This window comes from Chrysochloris asiatica, unplaced genomic scaffold (assembly GCF_000296735.1).
Source record: "Chrysochloris asiatica unplaced genomic scaffold, ChrAsi1.0 scaffold00096, whole genome shotgun sequence".
Taxonomy (NCBI): Eukaryota; Metazoa; Chordata; class Mammalia; order Afrosoricida; family Chrysochloridae; genus Chrysochloris; species Chrysochloris asiatica.
The window spans coordinates 2,898,212-2,910,189 of record NW_006408614.1 but is presented as its reverse complement, the minus strand read 5'-3'; the positions used below and the strand labels follow the sequence as shown (position 1 = coordinate 2,910,189).

General features: G+C 42.9%; 1 protein-coding gene across 1 annotated transcript in view; it reads right to left on the bottom strand.

Moving 5' to 3' along the window:
* Positions 1-11,978, bottom strand: part of ARMC9 (armadillo repeat containing 9) — a 162,967-nt gene that overhangs the window by 71,884 nt on the left and 79,105 nt on the right. Inside the window, exons 16-17 of the mRNA XM_006866738.1 lie at positions 9,912-9,986; positions 4,818-4,908 (exon numbers count right to left, since the gene is read on the bottom strand). Of these exons, the coding sequence (XP_006866800.1) occupies positions 4,818-4,908; positions 9,912-9,986 (166 nt within the window). The remainder of the gene's footprint in view (positions 1-4,817; positions 4,909-9,911; positions 9,987-11,978) is intronic.

Below are 11,978 nucleotides of genomic sequence, written 5' to 3'. Positions count from 1 at the left end.
AAAAAAAAAAAAAAAAAGATGTCACTTAGAGGACTAAGGTGAACCTAACCCAAGCCAAGGTATTTTCAATCTCCTCATATGCACGTGAAAGCTAAACAATGAGTGGGGAAGACTGAAGAAGAACTGATGCCTTTGACTTGTGGAGCTAATGAACAATACTGACTAGACAGACCGTGGGCGGTCAGAGAATGAGGAGGTCTCGGAAGACGTGCAGCCAGAATACTCCTGAGACCCAAGGACGGCGAGACTTCATCTTGTGCACTTTGGGCATGTCATGAGGAGGGACCAGTCACTGGAGAAGGACATCATGCTTGGTAAAGTAGAGGGTCAGTGAAAAAGAGGACGACCCTCGATGAGCTGGAATGACACCGTGGCTACAATAATGGGCTCAAATTTGAAAACAATTGTGAGACCGGAGCAGGACCACGCAGAGTCTCATTCTGTCATATAGATGGACACTGTGAGGCAGAACCAACTCGACAACACCTAACAACAGCAAACGTCATCTGTAAAACGAAGATCATACTACCTACTTGTTAGGACTGTTGGGCTGTTTTATAACATACCAAAGCTAAACCACTCAGCCCAGGGCCAGGCCCGGAGAGGCCATTATACAAGGGGGCTTCAAAAAAAAAGTTTATGGAAAAATGGATGAAAGCCTACCTCATATAGCTGTGGGTTCCTTTCTCATCCATGGAGATTTCCCCAAGTCCCTTGCTGAGCAATCAAGTCTCCATCCCCTGAACACACTCACATTGGGAACCCTCTGACAGCAATTACCACTTTTGGAGGACGAATGCTTACCTAATGAATGAATGGCTACTGACTTGCTTAGGTATATTTCTCACTTACTAGATGGGTTTGTGGATTCTGGGGACCAAGCATCTGACTTATTTAACCCAATATTCCTACTGCTTCCTCCTTCCTTATCATTTATTTCTTGATGAAGTTACAAGAACATAAAGAAGCTTGAGAGAAGGAAGGGAGGAAGTCAAACAGAAAATGACAGGAAAGAAGGAACCAAAAGTCACACTTGATGAGACTGTCCACCACATTTATAGATTCCTTTATGATAAATTTCCCCATTTCATTTTCCTGGTTTTAACAGTGGTTGATGGTCATAGGCTAGAACCACAATTTCATCAGGGTTGCAAAATGATGGTTTTCTAGCATGTCATCTATACCTAAGAGCTGGTAATCTCTGATGAAGAAGAACTTTCTTATGCAGGTTGTTCATTTTTCTAGAACAGAACACGTAGAAGTCTCTGTCCAGAGAAAGAGGTCAGGACGCCTCTCGTCCTCAACACAGCACTGGGAGCGCTCTTCCTGAAGGCCAGCAGGACGCTGACTTCTGTCCCCACCTCACTTGGGTTTGGACACCTCCGCTCCTACCTCGGGGCCATAGGTCATCATGGAGTCCTAATGAGTCAGGGAGTCACGGTGCAGATGCGAAGATGCCCTGTCACTCTGCATTTTGGCTGGTTTCATGGCCTCAGTTCTATGCCCTAGCAGCCTCTGAGGAGCGCCGTTGCATTCCACCGCCAGCAGATGAGTAACTGGCTTTCCAAATGGCATTGCTGCTAGACCTTCACCAATTCTCCACCTCCCATTTTCAAATACGTCCATCTGGATTTCAGGCATTCTGTGTGGGCCTCCACCCCTCTCCCTCCTCCCTCAGCTCCCACTCCCCTGGGCCACAGACCTTTTTGCCTATTGGCTCAAACTCCTCCTACAACTGGAATAACCCAGTCTTGTGAATTGACCTGTTGTCATCAAGTTGATTGTGACTCATCCAGATGCTGCCCGATAGAGTAGAACTGGCCTATAGGGTTTCTAAGGCTGTAATCTTGACAGAAGCCGACTGTCTAATCTTTTCCCACACAGCAGATGGTGCGTTGGAACTGCTGACCTTTGGTTAGAAGCCAAGTGCTTAATCACTGCACCACCAGGGTTCTTTCCTGTGAATTAAAAAGTACTATGAAAATTCTACTCCTCCTCATTGGGTTCCTGGGATATCAAGCCATCTCCCAGTTTCCTGCGTTGCAGCACACTCCACGAGCTTAACAGGGCAGGAGGCTGGAGTTACCATATTGTCACTTTTCCGAGTGAACCTGGCTCTGCCTTGCTTCTGCCCAGTCTGGCCTTCCTGTCGTCACTTCTATGACACACCTACTGAGTCCTTCACTGAGGGCTGGAGCAGGCCTGGGCCACAGATGGGGGACAATGCCCACCCCTGCTGCTGGCCACTCACCTCTGTCAAGCTCACGGAGCTGGATGTTTCCTTCGGGTTTCAGCAGGCATTGGGGACCCTCCCCTGACCTAACCTTTAGGTTAAGTTCCTAAACTATAAGTAAACTTTTGCACTTGAAGATCGATGTTCTCTTGGTAAAAAAATTTTTTAAATACTTTTATTTTTGGAGTTCATCTTATTTCCGCTATTTCCTGTAAACTGCAAGCTATATGTGGCGATTTGATTAGATTGTGATTCATCATTTTAGGTGATATCATGAATTCCCTATGACGTCACAGCCCATGTCCTGTCACCCCACTTTCAATGACACAGAGAGTAGTGGATTATGCATGGTCAGCGGTTCGAATCTACCAGTCACTCCACAAGAGAAAGATGAAGCTTTCTGCTTCCATAAAGACTTCCAGCCTCAGAAACTCTATACAGGGTCGCTATGAGTTGGAACCGACTTGGTGGCTCACACCCATCTCTACCAAGATGTAGTAGGGTGTTCAGGTGTTATCAAGCCTGTTTCCTTCACTATTAACTTCCCCATCAGAATGTCCCCTAATGGTTTTGATGACGACTGATGATCACTGGCTAGATCCACTATTTCATTAAGGTTGTAAAATGATGGTTTTCCAGCAAGTCTTCTATATTTAGTAGCTGGCTTTTATATGATGAAGAACTTTCCTATGTGGGATATTCTGGGGAGGAAAATAAACAACTAAACAGAAGGAGCAGGACAAATGCTTGATTCCGCCCCCCCCCCCAACCTTATCTATCATCTCGATGACAGTGGGTTTCTTGGGGGTTACTCATCAGTTTCAGAAATAACAGCTTGGCGCCTGAACGCCCGAAAAGATGACTGATGAATTTTTCTTAGTATCATTATGAACTCAATAATTTTTATGTATGTTATGAAATTCACTCCAGGGAAGTTATCATTCATTTCTAATTCCTGAGTTGTCTCATTGTTAGCCCTACAGAGTCTGTTCTTCAGGTCAGCTCCTGAGTCCCTGTGGCCTGACCCTAGGTGTCTTAGCTGAATTTCCTATTACCTGGCAGGATGAGAAGTCCTGGACTTACCTTGTTTCTGGCCCTGGGTCTGGAATCAGTCATTTCTTTAAAGCATACTGGCTCTTTGTGGTGGGAATTAGGGGCTTTCATTGGTCCTGGGATGTGAACTCTTTTTATTCATTTTTGGAACTTTTCATTGTAGCTTGGGTGAAAGTTTACAGAGTAGTACATTTGTTTTGCATACAACAATTTATAGACATTTTGTTTGGTGGTATTAACAGCACTCTTTCCATTTCCTCTCTGGGTTCTTCTACATCTTCTCAGTTAAAATTTAGAAATAAAAAGACCCACCATGATTTCATACTGCTATTTCCCATTCAAATGAGGGATTACAAGGTTTTTATGCCTTTGACTATCTATTTGTATCTCATCTTATACGAAGACAATCTTGGCTCCTAGTGACATTAACATAATTGCTTGTTTGTTTTATTCTATAACATATAAACCAAAAATAAAACAAAAGAGAGAAAAACCACCCACTGCCATGAAGTCAATTCTGACTCATAGCAAGGCCCTGTAGGACAGGCTAGAAGGGTTCTAGGTGGTTTCCACACTGCAAGTCTTTATGGGCACAGACAGCCTCGGAGCAGCTGGTGGGTTTGAACTGCCAACTATTCAGTTGGCAGCCCAATGCTTCACCCACGGTGCCACCAGGGCTCCTCTACAATATTTCAGAGTTTCGTAACAATACCAATGTTACTATCAACAATAAGACTGTTAAATGAAGCTTAAAAACTTCCTTGTAATTCTTTTTCCCTTGGAATTTAGAACCACACCCCACCCCCAGGGGCACCATCAGAATAAGAATTTTTAAAGAACTTGCAATAGCCCTTCTCTTGTGGTTTTGCTACCAACGTGATAAACGGTTTCAGTTTACTTGTGTGCTCCTGACTTAAAAAAAAAATTTTTTTTTTGTTTTAAAATGATCTAAAATAGTCCCATGGTGCGGAAGGTGAAAATATAAGGCAGGGTTGATTGGCGGGGTATGGCTGCCAGCTTCTCCTCTGGTTACACCCACACCTTATCAGCAAACATTTCATTGTTTGTTTGGTTTTCTGTTTACCTAGCAGCAGAATATTTTTACCTACTGTTAGGTAAACAGATATTGGATCTGATTCCATCATCTAACCCAGGGGCCATGGGAAAGGCCCCCTTCCAAAGTGGACATGAGTCAGGAGCAAGGAGGGTTGGATCACATAAAGAACTTGCAGCCTGAGAAGTTTCTGGAATTGCTTTTGCTTTCTCGCTGCTCACAGTATGCCAAAGTGTGAGGACAAACGGTTATATATTTGGACAATCTGACCTTGACTCCCAGGTTGAATACCTGTTTGGGGGGTCACCTGGGATAATCCTGGGGTCTAGCCTTACCTTACCAGCCTTAGACCTCAACGCATCTTACTGTTGAGTGAAGCTTCTCTAATGAATCCCAAGAAATGACAACCTAAGAAAGGATCCTTCTGGCAAATGTGAGAGTTACAGGTTAGATCATAACTTCTTGCATTACACTAACCAGAATTAAGCTGCTTGATGATAAATTCTATCTGGCGAATCATTTCAGCGTTGCCTTCTTTGATGAAGCAGCGTAGAATGTCTTCCATTCCCTAAAAGCATCAGAAAGAGTAATAGTAAATATCTCTGTCTTGGGGGGAACTACTTTCAGTGGGCTTAATTTCATCAAATCTCCAATCTTTCTTACTTGGAGGGATGGGATACACACAATAAAAATCCCTCTGCTCAGTACTAAACATGCCATTTGGATTCTATTAATAATTCACAGTGTAATTATTTTCTTTTTGGTTGACTATTTAAATTGAATCTAATATAGCCAATAAAAAAAAACCCAGCAAACCCCAAATCCAAACAACAACATAAAATTAATGTAAAATCTCACTGTGTGAATATGATCTTTCGTTTTGGCAATATGTTGCTTTGGGAGAGACGGTTTCTTTCCTGTGTTTTTCCCAAGTTTGTACTTTGCTTTCTAGATTTCAAGACTAAACATAGTCTTAAACAAGTGAAACCACATGTTGGGGAAGAAAATGAACAAATAAAATCTTTCTTTTAACAGTTGCCATTCTTTTTCTACCATGAAATTTATAGTAACTATATTACATACGGCACATAGTGGCACTGTGGGTTAATGCGCCAGACTGCAAAGCTGTTTGAACCGCAAGGTCGGTGGTTCAAGCTCACCAGCCACTCCTCGGAAATCCTATACAGGGTTGCTATGGGTCGGAATCGACTTGACGGCACTTAGCAACAACATATTACTTATGAGAGTCCTGGTGTGGTGCTGTGGGTTAATGCACTGGACTGCAAAGTCGGTTTGAACCTCAAGGTCAGAGGTTCAAGCTCACCAGACGCTCCTCAGAGACCGTATTCAGGGTCACTATGGGTCAGAACCAACTTGACGGCACATAACAACAACAACATATTACTACGTATGGAGTCCTGGTGAGGCACTGCAGGATAAACACTGGACCGCAAGGTCAGTTTGAACTACAAGGTTGGTGGTTTCCATCCACCAGCTGCTCTCAGAAACCCTCTATACAATACAGGGTCACTAAGGGTCATAATCGACTCGACGGCACGTAACAACAACAAAGCCACTCCTCAGGAGAAGGATGAGGCTTTCTGCTTCCACAAACATCTGCAGCCTCAGACTCCTATACAGGGTTGCTGTAAGTCAGAACTGACTTGATGGTACTTAACGACAACAATTATTTTATTTCATTTGTATAAGGAGCAATGGTAGTGCCATGGGTGATACGTTGGACTACTGACTGAAAGGTAAGCAGGAAGATGAAATGTCTACGTCCATGAGGATGAACCCCTCAGAAACCCTTTGGAGCAGGTCTCCTCGGTCCTGGGGGTCACGGAGTCGGACTGACTGGACATCGGCAGGTTTAACTTGTTTTCGGTTTATATCGTGTATATGAAATTATGGTGGTGCAGCGGTAATGTGCTTGGCTGTAAATCGAAAGGTAGTTTGAGCCCATCAGTAGCTCCTAGATTTTTTTCTGTTCACAAAAACAGGTACCAGTATAGGTCTTTCATAAAGGTCAAGTGGCGTACAGCAAACATTCAAAAAGCAGGGGATACCTGCATTTTGTTTTGATCTCTATTATATAATAAAAATGTTCCATATTGCCTTGGGTGGCTTTTCCTAATTATCATCTTCAACAGCAGTTACGATTTGCAGCAAAAGAATCTTGATTCCATTAGCAACTCCTCTGTGGCCAGGCACTGATGCTGCCTCCAACTTCTACCATAAACCGTTGACCAGTTTACACACACACACACACACACACACACACACACACACACACACACGGTGCTTCTGTGTGGGGCACTCCACCTGTGTCCATGAGTGAAATGGATAAGGTGATGGGTTTGTACATGTCTGTCAAATTTCCTTCTCTGTAGGATCAACACAGCTGATCTGTCCTTGGGACCATGTGCGAGCAGATGTGAAGGAGGACACATTAAGGGCGCGTGTCTTCAGCATTGTCTCATTTCCTTTATTGTTGTTATGTGCTAGAAGAATGGGACAGTTTTATCAATCTACAAACTTCCTTAAGAATATGAGGGAAATCTCAGGGTCTTACGAGAACTCTAATGTGGCTAACACAGGCTCTCAAGGTTTCTCTTATTAGAAGTTAAACAAGCCACTGCCTGGGTGATGTGGCCAAACACTCCCTCCACTTGGGCTGCAAGGGAGGCTCCCTTGTCTTACATGTCGATCTGTTTAAGACAGGCTGAAGTTTATACTATTACTAACACCTTTACCTAACAGATGCATGTTTTCTTTGTAAAGTCAGTAATTCATAAAAGATCTAGAGATACGTCAGGAAGTATAAAGAAAATATGGATATATTTGACTATAATTAAGCAGTTTTATGCCAAAAGCAGAACATAATCATAGTTACAAAACAAAAAAATTGGGAAAATATTTGTTATACTCGTGGTGAGTGCTTCCTTGATCCCCATCACTCAGAAGTGTGTGGCAGCCTGCCTCCAAGATGCACCCCAGTGATGGGCTCCCTGCATGCATGCTCGTGTCGTCCTCTCCCACAGAACCAGGTAAAAGTGGAGGTGCGTCACTTTGTCACTTCCAAGATAAGGTAATAAAAGACTCTGTGGCTTCTGTCTTGGTCACTTCCTCTCTGATCTCTCTCTCTGGGGAAAGCCAACTGCCACGCTGAGGGCAGTCCTGCGGAGAAGCCCAGGTGGCAAGGAACTAAAGACTCCTGCCACCAGCCAGGAGTGATGGGTCCTCCGGCCCTAGATGAACCTTCAGACAGCTGCTGCTCTAGCTGAAGTCTCAGCTGTAACCATCAGGTAAATATGCTCTCTCACACACACCTGAGACGCAGAAACTAGGAGATAATAAATGTTTGCTTTTTTAAGTCACTCAACTGTGGAGTGGAAGAAAGATGATGCTTTCTGTTCTCGCCAAGATTCAAAAAGCCTCGGAAACACTACAACACACTATTTAGTAATTTGTTATGCAGCAATAGATAAGTAATACAAGTGTTTTTTTATTGTTTTTTTTTTAAATTAATCTTTCCTCTTTTTGTTTTCTTTTTTAACATTTTATTGTGAATTGAGTGAAGGCTAACAGACAAGATTATCAGCTTTACATTCAACAAATTATAGGCTTTATCACATCCCAAAGATTACAATGCCCTCTCTGCAATATCAGTTGTCCTACTTCCTCCCTGTGGCTTCCCTTTTACTTCTTACATTTCACAAATAAACAAAGCAACAATATTTGATGTATACACACAAACCAAAAAATATAGATTCATTTAAATGTCCTGAGGGCATATTGTGCAATCCCGCCTCCTGCCCACAGGCACACAGCCTTACTCAGTCCATGGGCCTAGAGCCCGCAGCTACTGTGTCTCTCCCTGCCATCGTAGGAGCCTTGTTCAAGTTCTAGATATTTGGGGATTTTGTACACATCTTATTGGTAAGTTTTTTCTTCACTAAATGTCAACATTTTTTCAGAGACCTTTCTCTGCTCCTAGAGACCCCAATGACACCTGTGTTAGACCACACAACATTCTCTCACAGACCTCTGCAGTGCCATCCCTTCTTGCTCATATTTCTTCTCTCTGGCCTACAACATCTCCAAGGCCACTCCTGACCTCACGTCATTACTCTGCTCCTCCTAGACTCCCTGCCCTGACCACCATGCCCTCCCTCTCTCCACCTCTTCCCCTAGCACGTCTTCCCACCATTCTGCCTTTTGCTCTTTTGGATTCAGGGTCCTCCTCTCCATTCTTTCTTTCTCTCCCACTTAGATGTTTCTTTCCTTGTTCTCTGCCTTGATTGAAAATGTCTCTCTTCTACTTAAACGACCCAATGACCCAAATGCGGAATTTAGTCAAGTTTATTTTACTCTGTCCTTTAGAGACAGAAGGATCCCTGCTGATGCAGTGGTTAGAGTGCTCAGCTGCAAAAGGAAAGGTTGGCAGTTTGAACCCACTAGCTTCTCCGCAGAGAATGTAATGTGCCGATTACAGCCTGGAGACCCTACGGGGCGATTGTACTCCATCCTATGGGGTTACTATGAGCTGGAAGTGACTCAGTGGCAATGAGTTTGGGTTTCGACTTATTGAAAAAGTACATTTTTGTTATTATAAACCACTAGGCAATTAAGTTCCACTGTCTACTTTGACCACACAGACCAGTTCTTAACACATTTTTAACTGGTTGTAATATTAGAAGCCCAATTAAGAGATTTAGCAATTTTTCTAAGTAAGCAGCAACAATTGGCAGAACATGTTTTGTTGGTCTCAAACTAAATTTAGTTTGTGCTCTGACTATGGAAACAGATTTAATCCCTTCACCATAGCACTTAATACCCACATGGCTAACCTGGTTTCACATGTGGCAAGGAAAAAGAACAAGGTTAGATCTGGAAACTCTCATCCTCCCAAACTAAGATGCTATTCAATGAGGCTGGTTGTTGTTTTTTTAACTTTAACGTAAGTATTAACGTATACACACTAAATGCTGAATTTACTATTTACCAACCAAACCAAGTACAAGACAGTTTTAAAATCTTTAACAATTTTCTCTGTGCCATTTGGATGCTATCAAAATATCTGGAAGTTTAAGGAATAAAAAAATCTGCGGGTAATTTTCTAACACTGGTCATGCAGCAGATTAAGCACTGTGCTGCAAACCACAAGGATGGTGGTTCAAGAACACCAAGGGCTCCATGGAAGGAATACGAGGTTGTGTGCACTTATGTTCCTGTACAGATTTACAATCCGGAAAACCTGAAGGAGCCATTCTCCTCTGTCTTATAGCGTCACTGTGTGTCACAAGTGAGTTTTCCGTGGCTACTAACCTCAACCACGACCATTCTGGTCTTGCTGGGAACTGTCTAACACTGTAACTATTAGCCATTTGGAACTTGGGATCCTCTTGAGCATCTGATAAAACCTACCAGTGCTCTCCCCAGGAAACCGCAGGTCTCTATTTTGTACACAATTTCAAGGGGTTCATGAACTGTCTGGAGTCCTTTTTCTAATAGTTTTGAAACTTGCACTGATAGAAGCTTCTAAGTTTTCCAAGACTGTTTCCTTACCATTGCTCTGGCCTCCTCCCGGATGGATGGGATTGAAAGGATGCTATACAGAGCTCCATTCACATACGGCTGTATCTGCCAGGGGAGAAGAAACAGTCAACTGCAAGTTTGCCAAGATCGCCTGCAGTACAGTGGATGACTGCACAGGACTTTTCTACCCATAGTCCTTGTAACTCCCACCAAACACCTTTTTCCTGATAGGTTTGGGTAAGAAAAAGTGAAAGAAGATACTTATAGGGTGATACGATTTGGTTGTGCTTATTAACAGAACTAATTGTATTTAGCCATTTATAGGATCTCTTCATATAGGAGGAGCCCGGTAATGCAGTGGGTCAAATGTTGCTAACCAGTAAGTTAGCTGTTTGAAACCACCAGCTGCTTTGTGGGAGAAAGATGAGACAGTCTACTTCCGCCAAAACTACAACCTGGGAAACCCAGTGGAGGCAGTTCAAGTCTGCCCTGTGTAGGGTTTCTGAGTCAGAACTGACTTGAAGGCAGTGGGTCTGGACTTCAGATATTAGTGATATTAAACTTCTATCATATGTGATACAACTATTTTCTTGGGGTTTCATTGGCCTTTGACTTTGATTATTGTAACTTTTTCCATACCAAATCTATCTAGCTATCTAATGTTCATAGAGTCCAGTATGTGCATCCTTCTCTTGATGGCTTCTGGGTTTCACCTTTCCAGACCATAACTATCTAAAATGGGATACAGACACGAGTGTCACATTTATTTATATAACAAACACATTTCTGGGCTCTAAGATACATGTACATAGCTACCCGCCGTTCCACAGAAGACAGATGAGACTTTCTGCTCCCGTGAAGATTTACAACCTCAGAAACCTCATGCAGGGTCACCATGAGTCAGAACCGACTCCATGGCACACCACCACCACCAAGCTATATAGGTTTTTTAGTTCATTTTCAAAGCAAATGCATTAACAGAGGTTAACGGCATGATTTGAATTCTATCCAGCCAGTTCTCAGAGTCTATTTCCTGGTTTCAACCAAACCTTTACTAGTAAATGGAGAAAATTCCACTGGTTTCAAATGCCTGGGTTTGAAGAAAGCAGGCGATAGAGTTCACTCAGGTATAGCAGTCAGTAAGGGTTAATACTGTTGTTTCGCATTCCTTTGAGTCCTTTGAGTCAATTGTAATCCATAGTGATCCTATGTGACAGAGAAGAATGCTCCTTAAGGCTCTGGTAGCGTAGTGGTTATGAATCGGGCTGCGAACTTTAAGGTCAGTGGTTCAAAACTACCAGCCGCTCCATGGGAGAAAGATGAGGCTTTCTATTCCTGGAAAGATTTACAGTCTCGGAAACCTTGTACAGGGTCACTATGGGTCGACGGCACTTATCAGCAACAATTGTACATATATACATGTATATGTAAATGTACATATAGACATATATGCATATATATACAAGGATAATGTTGGCACAGAAAATTAAATTCGGGTCCTCTGTAACCATGTCTGTACCAGCTGTTCCATGGCATGATTACCGTTTTCACACTGGGTCAGCATCTCATTCACTCCATTCTGTTTCTTCTGCTTCAACTGCTCTGTCTTGCCTTCCCCTCACTGCCTTCTCATCTTTGTTTCTGGGTAGACGTTGACCATTTGGCCTCAAACCGTTGATGGTTTAAAGGAGCACATTGCTCACGAGGGATACCGTTTATTTTATGTTAATCTTTTATTTGACTGAAAGGTGATTGTTGCAGACTGTGCAGAGGTTCGAGGCCCTATAGGCCTGAGTGTAACAGATCTAGCCACTTGGCAGTTAATAGCAAATTGTTTTTCATCAAATTGTTTAGTCATATTTATTTAATTCCAAACATGAGCCCTGGATGTCCACAGAGAAATGCAGTATTTCCCTAAGTTTCTAAGGTCAAGATTTTCCCCCTAGAACCAAGGCAGTAAAACTTCCTCAGAGGACGAACAAGGACAGGTTTACTGGGATTAAGCAGGGAGGCTCTGGAGAGGAACTGCCCGGGGTATATTCACTTGGGGTGGAGCAGTAAATTCTGGGAATACGGGATTAAGGACAATGGGGACAA